Genomic DNA, 22,148 nt, shown 5'->3' with positions numbered 1-22,148 from the left:
CACTTCACTTAGCATCAGTTCCATATAAGTCCTTTCAGGCCTTTCTGAAATCATCCTGATTATTGTCTCCTCCCTCCCTCCCCCCTTATAATTCCTCTTCCCCTCCCCCCTTTACAATTCTATCCACTGTACTACCTAGCTACCCTGCTTATTGTTTGTTATACAGCAATAACATTCCATCCCATTCATAAACCATTACTTATTCAGCCATTCTCCAACTGATGAGCTTCCACTCAAGTTTCCATTTTCTTGCCACTACAAAAAGGGCTATCACAAGTATTTTTGCACATCTAGGTCTTTTTCCCTCCTTTATGATTTCCTTGGGATACGATCTAGTAATAGCACTGCTGGGTCAAAGGATATGCAGTTTGATAGCCCTTTGAGCATAGTTCTAAATTGCTCTCTAGAATGGTTGGATCAGTTCACAACTCCACCAACAATGTATTAGTGTCTCAGTTTTCTCACATCCCCTTCATTTATTATTACCTTTTCCTCTCATTTTAGCGGATCTGAGAGGTGGGTAGTAGTACCTCAGAGCTCAGATTTTCTAATCAACAATGATTTAGAGCATTTTTTAATGTGACTCTCAAAATGGCTTTAATTTCTTCATCTGAAAATTATCTGTTTATATCCTTTGACCATTTATCAATTAGACAATGGCTTGCATTCTTTTTTTTTTTTTTCCTGAGGCATTTGGGGTTAAGTGACTTGCCTAGGGTCATAAGCTAGGAAGTGTTAAGTGTCTGAGGCCAAATTTGAACTCGGGGTTTTCCTGACATCAAGGCTGGTGCTTTATCCATTGCACCACCTAGCTGCCCCAATGGCTTGCATTCTTCTAAATTTGAGTCATTTCTCTATTTTAGAAATGAGGCTTTTATCAGAAACCTTGGATGTAAAATTACCCTCCCCCTAGTTTTCTGTTTCTAATCTTTACACAAAACCTTTTTAATTTAATATAATCAAAATTACCCATTAGCAACCCCTACTCTTAGGAAGCTGTCAGTTTATTGGACTCAAAAGATGAAACGTTCCTAATAAAAGTATCAATCGGATTTACAGATTGATGTGATACAAGATAAAATATGATAAGGATTAAGGGAGACATTCAAACAAAGTATTTTAAGAACGTTTAAGGTAGAGAAATTGTTTTTAATGTGGTGTGAGGAATCAAGGCAAGCTTCAAGGAGAAAGTGACTTCTCATATGGACCTTGAAGAAAGGATTTCAGCATATATGTTAAGATTTGGAAGGGGCTCATTCCAGACCCTGAAGACTGACTGTCTGCATAGGAATGGGAAAGCATGAGGTAAACTCCCCAGTGGCTAATCACCCATTTTGGCAGTAATAGATAGTTTGTGAAAGAACAGTGTGGCTGGGCCCAACATAAACTGGACTCAGTGTTAAATGACAAGCTAAAGAATATGAATGTACACAGACACAGACACACGTACACAAATATACATATATGTGTATGAACAAGGGATGATGTAGTAAAATCTGTATTGAAAAATTACTCTGATAACCTTGTGAAAGATGAATTGGAAAGGGGAGAGATTGGAGGCAGGGAATGCAGTTAGATTTTGTACAGTTTAAGAGAGAGCAGTGATGTGGATTGGAGCTAGGATGGTCACAGTGTGAGTGGAGAGCATTACTGGTTGAGGGATAGTACTGTGGTAGAATGTGTGAGAGTAAATTACAGGGTAGGGTGTATGTGAGTGGGCTAAAGAGAGAGGGAATAGTGTGAACTTATGGATTGGAATGCCCAGAAGAATGGCAGGATTAACAGGTTGAAGCCTGACTTTACAGGGAAGCTGATTAATTCAGTGTTTTTGTTTTAATTTTTCAACCAAACACAGGGCTCCATTTTATTCTGCTCTCCCTAAGGAGAGTCCTTGGGTTATAGGTACAGGCAGAGATCTCCACTGGTCAGTCAGCACTCTCTCTGGGCTCTCATAGAAACGTCTTCACTGAGCTCTTCTTGCCAATTGTCAAGGCTCGAGGGGGTAGAATCAGGGTTAAATGGGTCCTGACTCAGGCTCAGTTCCTTGGTGAGGAACTCAAAAGAAGTTAGCGCTGTGGTCCCAGTTCTCTTCCACTATGCCACCCACCCCAATGGAGGAAACTATGAGTGAGGCCTATAGGGGTCCTTTGAACCACTCAGGATCACGGAGGTCTAGTCTCACAACCACATCCCCTCTCCTAGCACTGGTGCAAAGTGCTGACTCAGGCCACTGGGCACCCTGGCAGCAGGATGGGCTGGGACTGTGTGGTAGGATGGGGGTTGAGGGAGGGCTCAGCAGACAGACAGTCTGGCTGAGGGAACGACCTGGTGGAAGGAGAGTGGCTGGTCCCCTTTCCTGAGGAAGGGGCTCACTCTGCAAGAGGCTCTGGAGGCAGAAGGAGGGGGAAGCATCACTGGCTCAGGGCAGGGTGGGGCAGGGCTGAGGGAGTGGAGCCAGATTAGTGTTTTTAGACAGGGGTGGTGGGATATCATATAATGCATATAAAGCAAATATAAGTGAGACCTGAGCTGAGGGAAGAAGTCAAACATGGGAGTAGATATTTGGAATTATAGCAGCTCCCTTCAAAGCCCCATGTCAATACCTCTTGCTTGTCAACCCTGCTGCACTCCTTTGGGAACTACATTGCTTCAGGAATGGCAACATCAGAAAACTCATCATCTTGTGAGATTGGACTAGCCTTGGTGCTCAAAGTTATCAGTCCCCTCAGTCCCCTCTCCCCTTCTGATGTAGACTCCTGGGCCAGTCATTTCTTCATTTCCTAGCCACCTGCTCTCCTTCGAACAGAGCTTTATCATGAACCATGCTTTCTGCCCTTTGCGGGGCCCCTCCTCCCCAGCTTCTCTTCTTGTGTTGTCTTCCTTCTTTAGAGTGTAAGCTTCTTAAGAGCAGAGACTGTCTCTTTGTATCCCTAGCATGGAGCAGGTGGTGGGAGCTTCAAAGTTCACTTGACATTGCCAAGGGAGAGAATGCTGGAGAGAAGGCCTGAGAGCAGATGGCTAGTTTGAAAGTGGAAGATTAACCAATAAAGAAGAATGGGTGATAAGACCCAATATATATATATATATGTGCATATATATATGTATAATAGATTTTAAAGCAGTGATTAGGCAATTTTGAGAAAATGATTAGTTTGTTTATTAAAGATTACTTGGGCAGCTAGGTGGATAGAGCACCAGCTCTCTAAGGTCACTAACATTGTATTATGTATACATTTCTTTAACAACAAATGAATATACCGTTTTAACTTAATACAAGTGTAATCTGATCACCTATCTGTGATGATTTTTTCATGTGTGCTACTTGCCTTGTTTTCCTGGATATTCTTTGCAAGATCATTGCTAAATATGCTGGGTTCATTTTTGTATGTTTTTTTGATGTATAGATACATATTCCTTTTTTTTTTTTTTTTTTTTTTTTTGGTTACATCTCTTTGAAGACATTCTTTTTGATGTCTCTCTTGTGTAGCTTGTAATGTGTTGCAGAATCATAGATTGCAAGTTGAATTCTTCTAAAGTAGCTTCCTTTTTTTTTTTTTCTTTTTTTTTTTCTTAAATAAATAAAAACCTGGAGTGCAGAGAAGCTGAATGGCTTGCCTTGGCTTGTACAGGTTGTGGGTAGATGGTAGTTAGTCCCTTTGCTGCTGTATCACATGCCCAGTGAATGTCCCTCCATTGCCTTGAAGTTCACTTTGAGAGACTTTTGTATTGTAGCCATAGAGCATTACTGGAAGAATATTATTGTTTATGGGTTTTTGTTTTAGCATTATTGAAGATATTGTGTAAATTTCAAAGTCATTGCAGGGTGTTCTTTTTTCTTGTTATGTTTTGGGCTCATTTCATTGTTCCATTTGTTTTATGACCAAGCTATATCACTTATCTATTTAATTACATATTGATTGAAGTTTGAATTTTTACCTAGACTTTCAATTGCTTTATATGGTTTTTCCTGGGTGTTTATAAATTTTGAGAAGCAGTGTGATATATTGTATAAGTACTGGACTTGGCGTCAGAAAAACCTTTGTTCTAATACTGTCTCCTATCCAGGTAACTATTGTACAGATCATTAGGCACATCACTTTACCTCATTCAACTTCTCTTATCTGTAAAATGGAGAAAATAACATTTACTTAATAGGTTTTTGCAAAGTTTAATGAGCTAATATGTGTAAAACCCTTTACATACCCATATAACTCTAAACTAGTAAACTGTCATCTAATTTTGGAGGCTTTGTTGAGCCAGAGGGCTTGGCTAATCAAGTTAGCCATATTTGAGACATTAGTGAAATCGGCCTTGGAAATTCTTTTATGTTTTTCATTTGGTCTCTGCTTTTGACATTTTTGGTGATAGTTGTAGACATCTTTGACATCTTGTTTTATGCCTCATTTGATAGAAATTATCCAAATATCACTAAATTTATTTGTTAGATTTTATTTTTTAAGTAATGTAGGATTTTAACATATGCATAGGAGATACTTCTTTGAAATCCTTGAAGCAGGGTTTCCTTATTCTGAATCAAATGCATTTTTTATAGTCATCAAATCGTAAGCACCAATGGGATCTTGTAATTCTCTATTCCATTCAATTTTGTTATTTTAAAGGTATGATTTGTTAATAAAATTTCATTTGCAAAAGACTGCCTTTTTCAATTTTATACTTTTATCATGGATGCTTTTAATGCCTGGGTAGGTAATTTTTGTGAAATTTTGATAGAGATGAAGAAATAGATGTTTACATTTTAAAAGAGGACCCTGAAGAGGACAAGGTAATGTTTAATTCTAAAGGACAAAATTAAAATAATGGCAAAATTTCAGTCATTGTTGTCACTATGAGTAGATTTTAATTTTTTGAGCAGTGGTTATCCTTCTAGCACCACATAGATGTCCTTCTATTGTCTGTCTTTAGCGAGCATTCCTGCAGTATAGGTAGAACTTCATGATTCTCATTAACAAGTCAGTGGATATTTTTCATTTTGAATTTAGTACTTTTGTATTTTTATGTTTTAAACAGAATTACATTTGAAATCAGAAGATTTGGTTTCAAAACCTTGCTCTTCTGTTTAATCAAGTAAAGATTATTACCTATCTGGAACTTTAAAGTTCTTGTATCTGAAATGAATATATTATTGAGTGCTGCCTAAAGATGTATTTGGGAAATGTTTACAAAATAAGAATATACTACAATGTGATTTTAATTTGTAATTTGTAAGTCAGCATGTAAAATAGAAGAGATGTGTTTCTATTTGAATTTGATACCACTAAACTAGATAAATCATTTCTAGGTCTTTTCTGCGGTAAAACCTATGATACTTTGAATTGGCTTAGTTTTTTGAGTAATGGTTTAATGGACATATAACTCAAACTTAGAGTATAAGTAATTAAATTAACATAATGCTTAGCCTTTTTCTCTCCTTTCCTATTTTCTTGTCAGTGTTGCTAATGAAGGTCATTTAATTTTTTTGTTTTGTGAATTAGGAAACATTTCCTAAGTGAATTACCCATGGATTTTATAAAATTAAATGCAGAATTTTTTTAGGGGGAAAAATGATTTTTTTTTTAAGCAGGGACAGTTTTGTATAATTGGAATCTAGAGTTTATGATAACCTTTTTTTCCCCATTAAAAGAATCCTATATATTTGTCTTATTATAAGAATTTGTCTTATTCTTCTCTAATAGGAAAGGTTATTAGAGCTGGAAGAAACTTTAGAGATACCCCTGAACTACATTAGTTACTATAATAGAGGAAACTTTTGCTTGGAGTTTAGTTTTCTTCAGTAATTGAGGATTGATTGACCTAGGGACTAAATATTAGCTAGAAAAGAAGATGGATGTTTGACACTTGCTCTAGTCATTATGTCATACTTTCTGAACCAAAAAAGAAGAGGATTTGGGTAAAATATTCTGAGGAATATTATATTGTCCTAAATGGAAGTTCTGTAACAGTACCTGGAGGACAGATGGGAGGGAGTTTTAAAGAGGAACTAGAAGATACTGTGTAGACTTGAGTTGGTTTGTCTCATTACTACTTGTTTCTAAAACACTTTCTTCTTTTCTCCAAGTAATTGAACTTAGTTCCAACAATATTCTTTGAAGCAAAGTGCAGAACTTTTTTTAGGGAAAAAAGGTTGATTTTTTTTTTTTTTTTCAGTCAGGGTCAGTTTTGAGTAAGATTTATAATAGGATTTTTTTTCATTATATATTTGTCTGTGCTGCTCTCTAGTCTGGAGGATTAGAAAATGTTTTAGGTAGTGACTAATCTCTTTTGTATTTTACTATCCTATTTGATCCTCATAACAAGCCTGGGAGATATATACTATTTCCTTTTTACAGTGAGGAAACTGAGGTATACTAAAGTGAAGTGACTTATCCAGGCTCACATAGTAGTAAGTTTTTGAGACTGGATTTGATCTCAGATGTTCCTAAGTCAAGTGTAATGCTTTATCCACTGTGCTACCTAGTTGTATCAGAGTATGGTCTTCAAACTTCTTGGGGTCTTTGAGAGCTTTTCAGGGCTTCCTGGGTTCAGGGTGTTAGATTTCCAATTATGTATTTGGAAATTATGAAATTTATGAAAATTGTTATTTTCATACTAATTATGAAATATTTAAATTTTAAATTATTTTAAGTGTAAATATAATCTATATAAGACAAAAATTCTGAGAGTCTTCAATATTTAACATTTTAAAGAGAGTCTTATGACCAGAAAGTGAATTGATGATCGTCTGTTATGAAATATTATTAAGATAGCACATTGTTAGGAATCTCATTCTGAGTCTGTCAAATTTAGAGATAATAGATGATAGAAGTTGTAATTTTTGTCTAAGGGAAGATTTTCTGACAATTTGAATTGTCTTAAACATACCATAAGATAATGAGAAAAGCATAGCACTTTTACAGATAGACAAATCGTTTAGGACATTCTGATGGAACTATTTTTCTTTGTATAATTTATTGTTTTTCTTTATTGGTTATCAGCATGCAGAGTTGAAATATATATTTTTAATTTTTGAAATTAAAATTCATAAGCACACTTAACACTTGTAAGTCATCTTTCTACAAGTTTGTTGGAATTAGTTTAATTGTATAATATGAGTAATTTATAAGTCTAGAAAGTTTTTAATTTCTATTGAATTTGTGAAATTCATAAGCAGAATAATAAGCTCCAGTGTTGGATGCAAAGGTCTTTTTGAATTTCCATCAGAGGGCTAGAAACAAACTCGTGACTTTAGAGTGAGTAGTACTGACTTTTTATTTTTCTCTTTTAGGAATAGATCGGGATTATGGCCATGGATTTTATGGAGGTTTGACATTTAAAGTTATTTATCTAAAAATTCTTCATTTGAGTTTCAATAAAAGTAAGCTTAATTTAATTTCTTGTAACTTTTTTACAGGGATGGATCGTGATTATGGCCATGGCTCCTTTGGAGGTCCAAGATCCATGGACTCCTACCTAAACCAGTCCTATGACATGGACAATCATAGTGGTGGTGGTGGTGGTGGTGGTAACAGGTAAATTGCTTAAAATTCTTTTGACCAAGTGATTCAGCAGCTTAATTTAAGATTCAAAATAAAATATTTTTAAGTTCCTTAGATATAATGTTTAATTCTTGTTATCAACAAATTCATATTAAATTGAAAACTTATCATGAGTATCTAAAAGATGTAATGATTAAAAAAATAACTGGACAATATACTCTTTCTGGGAAATCCAAAATAACTAAAAAATAGGAATGTTTATAAAATATTTTAATATCTTTTTAAGTAGAACTTAATTTTAACCATTATCTAATATTCAAACTAAGTGTCCCAAATCATTTGAGATCTAGGATAATTTTGGCCCTTTTATTACTGGCTTCAATATTTTTTGATTATTTTTCTCAATCTATTCTTAATTGGGAATGGTGGGAAAAATAGCAAAGCATTTTTAACTAGTATGATTTTAAGTAAGCTTATTTACCAGTATTCTATATCTAAGGAACATATTTAAAATAGATATTCATATTCTTTTAATTTTAATGTATAAGTACAAGAGTATATTGTAATTATAAGCTTTTTCTTCTCTTTAAATCATATCCAGGTTATTTTATTGGCAGGTACTGCTTACACCAAAAAAGCATAAACTGTAGGATAACTAGCATATTTGCTTATTTTTAATATAGGTACAATGTTATTTAAATTTAAATGTTGCTACTATGTAAGCTTAAGGTTTAGTTAATCACTTATAAGGTTTAATCACATTCTGGAATAAAGGGATCTGCAGGTCCCGTAGGCATAAAGAATCCTATTGAATGTATTCAAAGTAGTTAGGAGAAAAGGAAACTGATGTCCTCATTCCCATATTATAAGGTCTGGGTTCCTCAGTGGTAGATTTCACTTTTCCCCTGATGTTTGCTGTGTTGCCTCTTTTAGCTTTTGATACTTGTCAGGTGTTGTTGTTTTTGTTTTTTTTTAAAGGGAAAATGCTATTTTTTTTTCCTACTTGCTGAGTTTCTGAAGTAAATAGTACCTTCCATTTAGTAATCTGAACATGATTGAAATAATGTAATATGCTTTAATGTTTTAAAATATCTGTTATTACCATATTTCATTGAAAATGTGCATAGACTATTTCTGTAGGCATTTTGTGTTGTTTTTGCTTGTAACTTGGGGCTTTTAATAAAACTAACTTCTAAATAAAATATCATGCAACATTTGTAAGTCATCTTTCTACAAGTTTGTTGGAATTAGTTTAATTATATAATATGAGTGACTTATAAGTCTAGAAAGAGTTTTTTAAAAAAATTTCTGTTGAATTTCTCTTTATTAAAAATGAGAGGAGATTATGTGCTCCTTTCCTTAGGGCAGTTTCAGGCGATTATAGGTTTTTTATTTTTGGTCAGGAAATTATTTTTAAAGTAATTGATGCTATGTACTGTTCATCATTAACAATGCAAAACTTTTTTCATCTGCCTTGAAATTTCATTGGTAGAAGACATGTATTGGAGATAGATGTCATTTTTCAGTCCTGTATCATGTGCCTTAATCCTTTAGAATTTGTTAGACTTAGTAGTCTACCAGTGAAAAGAGGTTGAGGATTGATTATTTACCTTGACCTCTAAGATTGACAGATTGATATGATTTGTTAACAGGGATAGCATACAAATTTTAGACTGCTTCAGAGGCAATAGAATAGTTTTGTGACAAACTTTTGGTGTGCATAAGGTTCAGTTCTGGGTTCTCCCTAGTTTGTATAGTCCAGGATAGTTTCTTAATTGAAAATTAAGGTGTTGTAAATGCTGTGTATGTTTCAATGTGAGGTAAGAGTTCAAAAAAGGAAGAATTGACTATCTGCTGAACTCTAGCAGGTGAATTTTTTTCCCCCTGAGACTAGGGCTGGGCTTAAATAATGATGAGAAAATGTTTTCTTTTGAATAGAAAAGTCACTATAAAATAGATACATCAAGTTAACTTGCCTCTTAGAAATTGATTCAGATAGCTTTCTATCTGGTTGTGTGCCAAATTGCCCAGCTCTAATCAAGTTTAAACAAAATCAGAATTGTATAAATCAGCATAGCATAACTGGATTTTAGTTGATAAATGTCAACTGATAATTTGTCTTTTGAAATGTCTAACATTAGTAAGCTTACCTTTTTTTTTTCCCTCACTGTGCAACTTTTCCAGGTTTGGACCTTATGAGTCTTACGACTCCGGGTCTTCTCTGGGTGGGCGAGATCTGTACAGATCTGGCTATGATTTTAATGAACCCGAACAAAGCCGCTTCGGAGGTAGTTATGGTGGTCGATTTGAGAGCTCCTACCGGAATAGCCTTGACTCTTTCGGAGGTAGAAACCAGGGCGGGTCTAGCTGGGAAGCACCTTACTCCCGTTCAAAATTGAGGCCTGGGTTTATGGAGGACAGAGGAAGAGAAAGTTACTCTTCCTGCAGCAGTTCTTCTTCACCCCATATGAAGCCTGCACCTGTAGGCTCTTGGGGGAGAGGAACGCCTGCTTATCCTGAAAATACGTTTGGAAGCAGAAACTATGATGCTTTTGGAGGACCATCAACAGGCAGAGGCCGAGGCCGAGGAGTAAGTACAACAGAATCTTTTCAGATTCTTTTTACTAGTCACTCTTTTAAACCCTTTCAAGACCATAGTTAAAACATGGATCACATACTGTTTTCATCCCACTGTACTTTGACTAAGAACAAGCTGAGTTGGAAACAAGTTTTTCTTAAGTTGATAAAGTGTGTTTTCTAGCATCTCTTTAAAAATGAATGGCAGAAGGAGAGGAGTGGTTCATGAAGTTTTGCCAAATCCTTTTACTGGAAAGGTGAGGATGATACAGGTCTGGTCTAAAAGGGGTTAAAAGGAGTTGCATTTTTCCTTGTAAACACGAGCATTTTTGCTGGTGTGATATTCTTAGATTATTGTAAAAGGTAACTCTGAAACCTAAAGTTTTGAATAGGTTAAAGGTGCAATGTATGACCCAAAAAAGTTTTTCTTATAACCTGTGGCAAGCATAATTCTCAATAGATTTCACATTAAATAACAAAGACTAAACATTGGAAACATTTTATTTTTGCTTAATCATATTTCTGTGTTGGGGAAGGGGTTAATAGAGGGCTTGGAGATGTTTTAAATGGGCTGGTATAATATAGTTTTTGTTCAGTTTTAATTTTTTTAAAGCAGTCTCTTACTACATGTTTCATTGGTTCACCTCCATGTAAGTATGTACAAGTAGTTTAATATTTTGATTGTCTTAATTTTTACAATTAAAAAACATGTATTTGTAGGGTAGCTAGTGGCATAGTGGATAGATCTAGAGTCAGGGAGAATCAAGTTTAAATTTAGTCTCAGACACTTACTAACTGTGTGATCCTGGGCAAATCACTTAACCTTGTTTGCCTCAGTTCCTCATCTGTAAAATAAGCTGGAGAAGGAAATGGCAAACACTCAAGTATCTCTGCCATGACAACTCAAAATGGGGTCACAGAGTCAGACATGGTTGAAAATGACTGAACGACTAGAAAAAACAAAAAATTTGTGCATTGTTAACATTTAAATGAGTATATTAAATATGTTTAATTTTAAAACATATAATTTAAAAGTTTTTTATTACTTGCATTCATACCTAATTTGATTGATGAGAGTTTTTCTAGTAAGTTTGTAGATTTGGAGGTTATGATGTAGTTTGGTCTATAGTAAGTAAATGTAGGATTGGGGGTTATATTGTAGTTTGGTGTTAAAATTATTGTATATCTGCCATTGTTTTAATTAAAAAAATAAAATTTTAAAGTCAGGTGTTCTTTTTAAAGGAAAGTAATTTTGAGCAAATTCGTAAGAAAGCACATGTTTTGCTTGTTAACAGTCAGTGGTACTTCAATAAAACTTGATATTCTTGTGTAGAAATTTTGCATTTATGGTAGTTAACTTATGTAAAATGCATTGCACCTTTAATGGATAATCAATGAATTGTTTTGTTTTTTTAACTTATGAATCTGTAAGTCATCTGATTAGGTTAAATATAGTTCACATGCATAATATGCAGTTGTAAACAATATAACTGTTTCATATACCATCATTACATTATATAAATAAAAGAAATTGAAAATAGTTGAGATTTTTATCTTAGATTTGAAAAATGAAACTCAATGACTATATAAACTTGTGTTAAAATTATAGAATTACTGAGAATATTTTCTACTTCCTATTTAATTTTGGGTGGGGATTCTGATTAAAAATAGTACTTTTAAGAAACATCAGTTTTGTTTTCATGGCAGTAAAACAGATATTTCTGCTTTTTGGATTCACCAGTCCAGTTTGAATGGGCTTTTTCTTTCTTTCCTTCTTTTGATGAATTAAATAAACCAATAAGATTTTCTTTTTCCCCTGATAGCACTTGTACAGTTCCCATTGGTTTCTTCTCTTCAGATTACTCCTGTGTTTTGTATTTGAAGTTTGTGGTTGTTTAAATAAAACTCTGAGGTATTTGTTCTCTGGGAGTTTTGGTAGTGCCTAGAGAAGAGGAAAAAAAAGGAATAACAAATTAGTTGGATTTGTGTCCTTCTGTAAGCCTTTTTCTACATGAAACTACAGTTAATAATCTGTTTTCCACATGGGAAATGCTCAGAGAGTAGATGAGATGTGCTTACTCTTTGTGCTGTGTCTGGAGGGTAATAAATGATCCTACTTTAAAACCTGTCTGATGTTGGGCAGGTTGTTTAATCTCTCTGGATCTCAGTCTTTTTATCTGTAAAATGGGGTATCAGAAAAAGTGTTGGAACTAGATTGTATCTGGGGTCCCTTTCAGCTCTTAATCTTTAGCCTGTGAAGATCTAATGAATTTTATCACCTTTCTTAAAGCTATAAGACAAGGACTTTTTCTGCTTAATGAAAGGCAGAGTTGTAGCAAAATAAAGATTCAATTTAAGGTATTTTCTTGGGATAGTTCAATTGGGAACTCTGAAGAGGAGTAGTCAGAGAGAGTTGTACAAGTTTTAGCCTTTTTTATAGGCATATTCATGATCTGGAATAATCACTGTGAATTTCAGAAATCTATTATTTAGGTAGGAAATATCTATATTTGTTCTACTGGTGGTGAAAATATATACTGATCCATTGAATGTTTTTCCAGGATGCTGCATATGTCAGAATATAAATTCTGGGGAATTTTCAAAGGAGTAAACAAAAGAATAGGAAATTTATAACTTGTATATGAATTGACATTTTAGATTAAGTAATTTCCTAATAGTTATTGATTTCACAAATTTACAGTATATGGGCGATTTTGGAGGCAAGCGTAAACCTGGAATTGTTGTAGACTATCATAACAAACCCAGTAATGTAGCAGTTGCTGCAAGAGGAATCAAGAGAAAATTATTGCAGCCATCTACTAAGCCTGGTGGGACATTTGTCAAGAAACTCAAACTGACAAAACTGATTGAGAAGATAAACCAGAAAAAATCACCAAGTAAGTACTAAAGTGAAATTATCACATAGGCCTTTTTATTTTTAAAGGTTTTTTTTTTTTTTTTTTTTGGATCTAGCTTGGATTAATCAAAAATTGTATGTAGAAAATTGTATTGACTGTTATATATATGCAGTACTGATTATTGGAATTTAGTTCTTTAACTTGATAAGAACTTTCTAAAGATTTCTAAAAATTTTTTAGTTTTTCTCTTGCAAAATTACAACAGTAATTGAATTGGTCTCAGTCTTGTTTGGGCATTTTCAGCAAATTAAGTTGAGCAAGTTTGACCTTTCCAGTTTCTTAGTTCTACCTAGTTTTAGGTAGATTGTTCAGATGCAGTAGAAAAATATTTATTAAGATGTTTTGATAGTTATTATGTAGTATGAGCTAAAATCCTCAATAGAATTGTGACTTTCCAGATAATTTTTACTTTGGAAGATTAACTTTTTTTTTCTTGAAGTTTCACTAGGACATTGCTAGACCATCCCTTAGATTGTATGTGCAATTGCTTTAAATAATTAAGCAAATAAAAGAGGGTTGAAGTATTCAAAATTTAGCACTTATTCAGTAGATATATTTATAAATCTGTTTAAGTACATATTTGAATTCTCATTTGTTATAAATTACTCAATTTTTTGTGCTTTTATTTATCAAATTATTTTTATTTTTTGCAAAATAAGATTCATCTCAATGGAAGTAGTATTTGAATCAGTAGGGGTGAATGAATATGGCAAATATATAAAGCATATATAGAGAAGAAACATTGATCATTGCAATATAGTCTCATTAAGGTATTTTGCCATGGATGTGGATTCAGAGAAAGGTTTGTTAGAAAAATAATCAGGATAGTATGCTATACTATCCTGATTATTTTTCTAACAAACCTTTCTCTGAATCCACATGCTATAGGTGTGGCTTGGTAAGAATACTTAATGCTTTGGAATCTTCAAGGACAGTGAACCTTTCTCTTAGAGAAAGGTTATTAAATTTGGTCTTTGAGATCATCACTAACTTGAATTTTTTTTTTCTTGAGAGAATCCTGCTCATCATATTCCAGAGGACAATAATATTCCATTATAGAAACTTGCTTTGAAATTTTTAAAAAAGAATTATTGTTGCTAATTCTATTCCCCTCCATTTGTTCTCTCTTTTCATCCTACCCCTCCTCAAAAGTGTTTTGCTCCCCCACAGTGCCCTCTCTTTTATCACCCTTTCCCTCCTCATATCCCATTTCCCTCTAGTTTTTTCTGCAGGATAAGATAGATTTCTATACTCCTGTTGAATGTGTATTGTTATTTCCTATTTGAGCCAATTCTGATGAGAATAAAGTTCATTCACTCACCCTTTCCTCCCCTTCCCCCCTCCACTATAAAAGCTATTTCTTGTCTTTTTTTTAAAATGGCAGATAATTTGCATCATTCCACTTCTCTCTTTCCCTTTCTCCTGGTATATTCCTCTCTTACCCCTTAATTTCATCCTTAAAAAAAGTTATTATCTTTATATTCAGTTCATATTTGTGCCCTCTGTCTATATATGCTTCTCCTAACTGCCATAATGATGAGAACATTCTAATGAGTTACAAGTATCATCTTTCCATGTAGGAATGTAAACAGATAAACCTTATTAAGTCCCTTATGATATTACTTTCCTGATTACCTCCTTATGCTTCTCCAGAATCCTGTATTTGAAACTCTAGTTTCAGCTAGAGTCTTTGCAACACGAATGCTCGAAAATCTTGTTTCATTGAATGACTACCTTTTCCTCTGAAGGATTATATTCAGTTTTGCTGGATAGGTGATTCTTGGTTGCAGTTCTAGTTCCATTGCTCTCCAGAATATCATATTCTAAGCCTTCAGCTCCTTGTAGAAGCTGCTAAATTTTGTGTTATCCTGACTGTGGTTCTACTATACTTGAATTGTTTCTTTCTGGATGCTTGCAATATTTTTTCCTGACTTGGGAGTTTGGAAATTTGACTGTAATATTCTTGGGAGCTTTTATTTTGGGATCTCATTCAGCAGGTGATGGGTGGATAATTTCAATTTCTATTTTACCTTCTGGTTTTAGAATATTAGGATAGTTTTCCTTGATAATTTCTTGAAAGATAATATGCAGGTTCTTTTTTTGATCATGACTTTTGAGTAGACCAATAGTTTTTAAATGATCTCTCCTGGATCTATTTTCCAAGTCAGTTATTATTCCAGTGAGTTATTTCACATTTTTTTTTCTATTTTTTCATTCTTTTGATCATAAAGCCACTAGTTTACATTTGCTCAATTATATTTTTTAAAGGAATTATTTTTTTCAGTAAGCTTTTGTACCTCCTTTCCCAGTTGGCCAAATTTGCTTTTTAAGGCATTCTTCTCCTCATTAATGTTTTAAAAAATTTCTTCTTGTACCTCTCTCAATTCTTTCCCTAATTTTTCCTCACTCTTGATTTTCAAAGTCCCTTTTGAGCTCTTGCATGGCCTGAGCCCAATTCTTATTTTTCTTGGAGGCTTTGGATGTAGGAACTTTGACTTTGTTATTTCCTGATGTGTATTTTGATCATCCTTATCACCATAATAACTTTTCATTGATCAGAACCTTTTTTTGCTTTCTGCTCATTTTCCTACTCTATTACTCAGTTTTAAACTCTTTTGTTAAAGTAAGGTTGTGTTTCCAGGGTGGAGGATACATTGTTCCAAGCTTCAGGGTTTTGTGCAGTTTTCAGAAATCCTTCTAGGAATCTGACCACAAGCACTCTTTTCTGGCCTGGAGCTGCTAGGTGTGTCCCTGCCCCACTATAGCTGTGAGATCTAGTGTGCTGACTAGGGTTTGGGTTCTGCTGATCAGGATTGTGCTGGGGCTGCACATCAGACTCCCAAACTGTTGCCACAGAACCTCTCCATTGACTTTCTGAATCCCTGGTGTTCCCAGACTGAGAGGTCTAGGAGCCTTCAGCATTGCTGCTGATTCAGAGGTCCTGCCTTGCTGACGCTGGGGTCTGGGTGGAGCTGGGGCTGGCCTGTGCAGGGATTGCAAGCTCACAAATTTGAATTTGAATTAGTTGGAGAATAACTTTGTCATCTTGTCAAAGGGTTATTACAGTTTTGGTCCAACTAATACATTATTGGTGGAATTGTGAACTGATCCTACCATTCTGGAGAGCAAATTGAAATTATGTCCAGAGGGCATTCAAAGTGCATACCCTTTGATCCAGCAGTGTCAATACTGGGTCTGTATCACAAAGATATCATAAAAAAGAGAAAAGGACCTATGTATGCAGAAATGTTTGTAGCAGGCCTTTTTATAGTGACAAGAAACTGGAAACTGAATGGATGCCCATCAGTTGGAGAATGGCTGAATAAGTTAGCGTATATGAATGTTTTGGAGTATTATTATTCTATAAGAAACTATCAGCAGAGTGATTTCAGAGAAGCTTGGAGGGATGAACTGATGCTAAGTGAAGTGAGTAGAATTAAGAGAGCATTGTACACAGCAACAAGGAGATTTTGTGATGATCGATTCTGATGGACTTAGCTCTTCTTTTTTTTTTTTCTTTCTGAGGCTGGGGTTAAGTGACTTGCCCAGGGTAACACAGCTAGGAAGTGTTAAGTGTCTGAGATCTGATTTGAACTCGGGTCCTCCTGAATTCAAGGCTGGTGCTCAATCCACTGCGCCACCTAGCTGCCCCGGACTTAGCTCTTTTCAACAATAAGGTGATTCAAGCCAGGTCTTGTTATGGAAAGAGCCACCCAGAAAGAGCACTATAGGGACTAAATGGGCATCAAAATAATAGTATTTTCACCTTTTTTATTGTTATTTGCTTGCATTTTGTTTTCTTTCTCATTTTTTTTTCCTTTTTGGTCTGATTTTTCTTGTGCACCATGATAATTATAGAAATATGTATAGAAAATTGAACATGTTGAACATATTGGATTACTTGCTATCTAAATTAGGAATACAAGGTTTTGCAAAGATGAATGTTGAAAATTATCTGTGCATATGTTTTGAAAATAAACAGCTTTGATTAAGAGAAGAAAAGAAAAATAACAGTATTGGTCCAGAGAATTAATTGCCAGAGTTTGGGGAAGAGAGGAAGAATAAGCCAAATAACTTTATAGAAAAAGGTGGGGATAGTGGTATAGCTTGGTAGTTTACTATAGTATGAATTGATAGAATTCTGCATTATATAAATTGTCCTAGGGAGCAAAGATCATAATAAGGATGAAGAATAAATTTATGTTTAAATAAGGGAGAAACTTGGAAAGAATATTTTGATTAATGTATAGAATTTCATGGTTCTAGAGTTTGAAGGTATTTAATTTCAAGAGGCTGAGATGTGATATTTACCATGCCATAGTTTGGTTCAAGTAGGATGGAGGAAATTTTTGGATTAGGCATTAGGCATTTGGATTAGGTTTGTTATTTTTGAGAGAATAATTTTAATAGGATACTAAGGGTGGATTCCAGTTTGCAAGGAATGCAAAAGAGAATTAAGTGCACAGAAATGGAACTATTACGTGTAGATAGTTTTTATTTCCTAGGAAGTTTAGCTGGGAAAAGGAGAACAGAAGAGGTCCTAACAATTGAAGTAGAAAAGTCAGATAAAGGTTTTATTAGAATTAAGGAGACCTGAACATGATGGAGCAGGTGGCATGAAGTCAGTGGTAAAGGAGAAAGTTGAAGATAAAGGAGAATAATTTTTGGAAGAAATGTTAGATGAAGATCACAGAATCTCAGTGCACAGTTCTTTAGGAATCATTGACAATGGATCAGCACTTACACCTGCTAGTTTTTATTATTGGAGTATATAGTTCATTGATCAGCTTGGCCATTTGAACTTAGGAGCGGCTAAGTGTTTTCTTTCTGCTGGTCACCAACTCCCTACTAGCCAATTTGTTTTTTGTACTCTAGTCCAAAGGTCCTTCTTCTGAGCAGAGAAAATCAAAGCAAAATAAGTTGAGTAACTTTTCCCTCTCCACTTTATCTTGTCTCCCCTAGATAGCTATATTTAATCTTCTTTGATCTTCCACTTTGACTCAGTAGTTAAAATGCCAACAATAAATACCTGTGATTTTTGTTGTTCTTTAATTTCCTTCTATTTTCCTCATTCTAAGATCTTCATCAATTTTGGGTTATTCTGAAGCTTTAGTGTTTCTTACATTATTCTCTTAAGATGCCACATTTTTTGTCTTTACCTATTGCTTTCTGCCCTCATTTGCTTCTGTCCAACCATCATAGTGACATCTATGAGAACTTTCTATTCCTTTTTTTTTTTTTTTTTAAGCTTTCTATTCCTTTTAGAGAGAGCTCATGACTCATGTATAGAGCTCTAGGTCTAGAATTGTTTCTTCACAAGTTCTCTGGAGACATGATCATTAAATTGATTAGGATTTCTAAATCTTTCAAAGTTGTTCTAATTTATGATGTTTGTCCTTATAAAAATTATTCTCATTCTGTTCTTTTCAGTATGCATTACTATCTAGGATTCATCTTACTCTGAGCTCTCTGCAGTCATCTATCCTTTCTTACTAGGCAATAATATTCTGACTTTTATATATCATAGTTTGTTTAGCAAGCATTTTGCAAATGATGAGCACTCTTTTAGAGTTGTTTTCTTTTCCTTTTTTTTTTTTTAAACCTCTCAATTCCCTCTTCAGAGTCAGGAAATCAGTTTTGCTTAGTACTATTCCTTTGTATTATTGTCTTCTTGCCTAATATTCCCCTCCATCATTCCCATTTGTGTTTTCCTGTTGAATCTGAGGATATTTCTCTACCAAATTTTGTGTGTGTGTGTGTGTGTGTGTGTGTGTGTGTGTGTGTGTGTGTGTGTGTGTGTCTAGAAAAGAATTGTGGCTTATGGGGGTGAGGTGGATGGATAGATATATTTCATTCTCCTTTGTTCAGTTCAGACAAGTGGGGAATTCATTTGATTTTCTCTTCCCCATAACATATACTTAAATCTTATATCTTTTCTTTCTTAGGTATCCTTATAAGAAATAGTAAGTTTTACTATCATCTTTCTCCATTCTTTTTTAATTTTTTCTTAGTCTTTTTATTCTTCTTTCTCTTCCTTTTCTTTAAAACTCTTACAACAGCTTAGTTGGGAAGAGATGAGATCCAAACAGTTGAAGTAGATAAGTCAGATAAAGGGTTTTAGAACTGAGGGGAACCTGAGCATAATGGGACAGATGGCAAGAAATTCATGGTAAAGGAGAAGATTGAAGAATTGAATTCAAGGAGAATGTTGGATGAAGATCGCAGAATCTTGGAAGCCCCTAGTCCTCTGGTTTTTATCATTTAACTCCCTCAATATGTTTGAGAATATTTAGGTTCTGATATGATACTTATTTCTTCTACTTTTATCTGCCTAGTGCTATGTCATCATACAGCCTTTTCCAGTTTCTCAAGTAAATTTAGTTTTCTACAATTCTCCTTATTCTAATGTTTTTGCATTATTGAGCTCTAGTCTTCTAATCAGAAATGTTTAAAAGTTTAAGGGTCTATTTCCCCCCCCCCCCCAATAATTATACTCACCTTTGGAGGGAAAGTTATTGTTGATTGTAAACCTTTATCTTTTGTCTTTTGTATTCCATGATTTCTTTTTATTTAGAGTTTAAGCTGTGAGGTGTTAGGTGACTTTGTTTATAATTTCTCAGTATTTGCTGATGCTTCTATTTTTGGAAAAGAACAAAAAAAAAAAACCCAGGAAAAATCCTTAGCCCGAACCTCTTCCCACCAAAAAATATTTCCATATATAACATAGAACACATTATGACCAGTATAAGGAGGTTACTTTGGAGCATTGTCACTGCTAGTTCTAAAATGTCTTAAAAAAAACTTTTTGAATCTGTTGGCTAAAAGAGAAGGAAAAATTTTATTGAATATTCTTTTGGTTTAACTATTATTATTCATATAATATACTAGCTAAAATGATCCCTAAAAGTGAAGAAGAAAAGCGACGAGTTGAAATACGAAGAGAGAAACAAAGGCGGAGAAGAGAGAAGATCAGTGAGAAGTATGGCGATGTATACAGGTCTGTGCTTAATAGAATAATATAAGCAGCTTTTGTTTAGATAAACATTAAGTGCTTGCTATGTGAGAGATGTCATGGTAGGTGCTAAAAACATATTAAGGTAGGGGACATTTCTGAGAAACTTAGTCATATTTCCATTATCTATTATTTTCACAAAGGGTATGAAGTAGGAAAGGACCACAGAAAGGATCACAAGGAAAAGAGCAGTGGCCTTAGAATGGGCGGTGTTAGCAATGGTGGTAGAATCTCAGGACTGCTGAGTATCACATCCTTTCCATCAGCAGTGAGAAGCACTGGCACATCTGGAATTCAGAATTATTGTCTGAAATCAAGGGTTTAGACCTTGGCGTGGCTGCTGCCTGCTTCATTCTGGACAAACCCCTCAGGCTCTCTAGGCTTCATTTTCTTCTTCTGTAGACATGAGCCTCTCTAGATTCTGTGAGCTCTAGATGTGTGAGCCTCTCACTTTGATTACTGTTCCCAAGCAAGAGGCAAAAAGTGGAAAGAGGAAGGAGGGGCAAGTACCTGGCTTTTAGAGGGAGCATGGAAAGATGTCCCAAAGGTGGAGGTTAGATGAATAGGAAGCAGTGGTCTGGGACCATTTAGATACAGTTGGTTAATGGATTTGGTTTTTTTGGGGGGGGACATGGGGGTTGGTAAGGCATTTAGGATTAAGTGAGTTGTCCAGGGTCACACAGCTAAGAAATGTTAAGTGTCTGGGTCCAGATTTGAACTCAGGTCTTCCTGACTCCAGGGCTGGTGCTCTACTCATTGCACCATTTAGCTGCCCCTGGTTAATGAGTTTGTATTCATTCCCCAAAGTCACCTCTAGGATGGAGTTCCAATGCTGAGTTGGTTAGGTCACCTGGACAGGAAGGCAAAGTTTCAGGTCCAGAGAGGAGGAGGGTGCTGTTCAGGTGAGTGTGGGAGAAGAGTGGCAGTGGCAAAGTGAATGGCAAGATATGCCAAGATGCCATTCAATCTTCTCACATTTTCAAGTGAGGGGAAATTCTTTAGCTCCTAAGACAACTCCTTCCACTTTAGAATAGCTTTTATTACCTTCAAATTGTCATTACTCTTATAACCATGATCCTAAATTCTAGAATTATTTCAGAGGCTCTGAATATTTGTGTCTACACTGAAGTGGACTTAATGAGTCAGCAATCGTTCTGAAGTAGTCTTTGTTAAGAAGGTTGCTACTCTTCAGAGATACCCAGAGAAAGGGTTTATTTCTGAATTTGGTCCAGACTTCCTAGAACTTTCCTTGATTCCTTTAGAAATCTAATCATGAAATTAAAATTAAGGAGCAAATTTTGGTCTTGATAACCCAACTGGAGAATTGAAGTTTCTGTAGTACAACTTTGAAGTGGACCTTTCTGGATTCTGCACTCAAGCTCAGATAGTTATGAGCCTTTTCAGCCATGTATAGATTGAGGAATATAGGTCAGAAATGCTGGGTCAGTTACAATGATGAGACTGTAGATGATAAACATTTCTTGACTTAGGTAACTGCTATAAAAGTAGTGTTGTTTCCCCCTGCTCTCAAGTGAGACTTTAGAAAATTAATAATTATTATGATATCATTTTTATTGGTACAGTCTTCAGAAATCTTTGCTATCATCACTTTTAAAAAATTACCTGTATTTTTTTCTCCTTAGGATGACATTCACATGTTCATTTTGCAAATTTCGAACCTTTGAAGAAAAAGAAATTGAACTTCATCTGGAAAGTTCTTTTCATAAGGAAACCTTAGATTATATTCAGAAACAAACCAAATTTGATAAAATAGTTATGGAATTTTTGCACGTAAGTAGCGTTTTGCTTGTTATGAACATTTCTTCCCTGATTATTAGCATTAATATAAATAGCGTTGAACTAATAATTAGGATGTGGAATTCCAAAAAGGCATACCTGTAATCAGAACTTTCAGGATATTAGGTAGTGAGTGTTTGTTAGAAGATCAGAGATTAAAGATAAATGTAAAGCAAGAGTAAAGAACATGCTGGAAAGTAAACAGGAAGTTATGCCTTGTCATTCCATTAATCAAGTCTTTATTAAGTGCCTATTGTATGTGTATCATTGTGCTATTTGATGGGGATACCAATATATAAACAAAGGAGTCCCTATATTTAAGAAACTGCCAAAGTGTATACTTGCCATGTC

General features: G+C 34.7%; 1 protein-coding gene across 1 annotated transcript in view; it reads left to right on the top strand.

Annotated features, from left to right (window-relative positions):
• The window catches only part of LOC141541795 (DBIRD complex subunit ZNF326-like), a 36,600-nt gene that overhangs the window by 4,877 nt on the left and 9,575 nt on the right, over positions 1-22,148 (top strand). The window contains exons 2-7 of the mRNA XM_074266275.1: positions 7,283-7,318; positions 7,409-7,526; positions 9,678-10,083; positions 12,772-12,967; positions 19,877-19,985; positions 21,644-21,791. Coding sequence (XP_074122376.1) covers positions 7,283-7,318; positions 7,409-7,526; positions 9,678-10,083; positions 12,772-12,967; positions 19,877-19,985; positions 21,644-21,791 — 1,013 coding nt within the window. The remainder of the gene's footprint in view (positions 1-7,282; positions 7,319-7,408; positions 7,527-9,677; positions 10,084-12,771; positions 12,968-19,876; positions 19,986-21,643; positions 21,792-22,148) is intronic.

This window comes from Sminthopsis crassicaudata, chromosome 4 (assembly GCF_048593235.1).
Source record: "Sminthopsis crassicaudata isolate SCR6 chromosome 4, ASM4859323v1, whole genome shotgun sequence".
Taxonomy (NCBI): Eukaryota; Metazoa; Chordata; class Mammalia; order Dasyuromorphia; family Dasyuridae; genus Sminthopsis; species Sminthopsis crassicaudata.
Note: the sequence above shows the minus strand (reverse complement) of the source record. Positions and strands in the feature narration are given on the sequence as shown.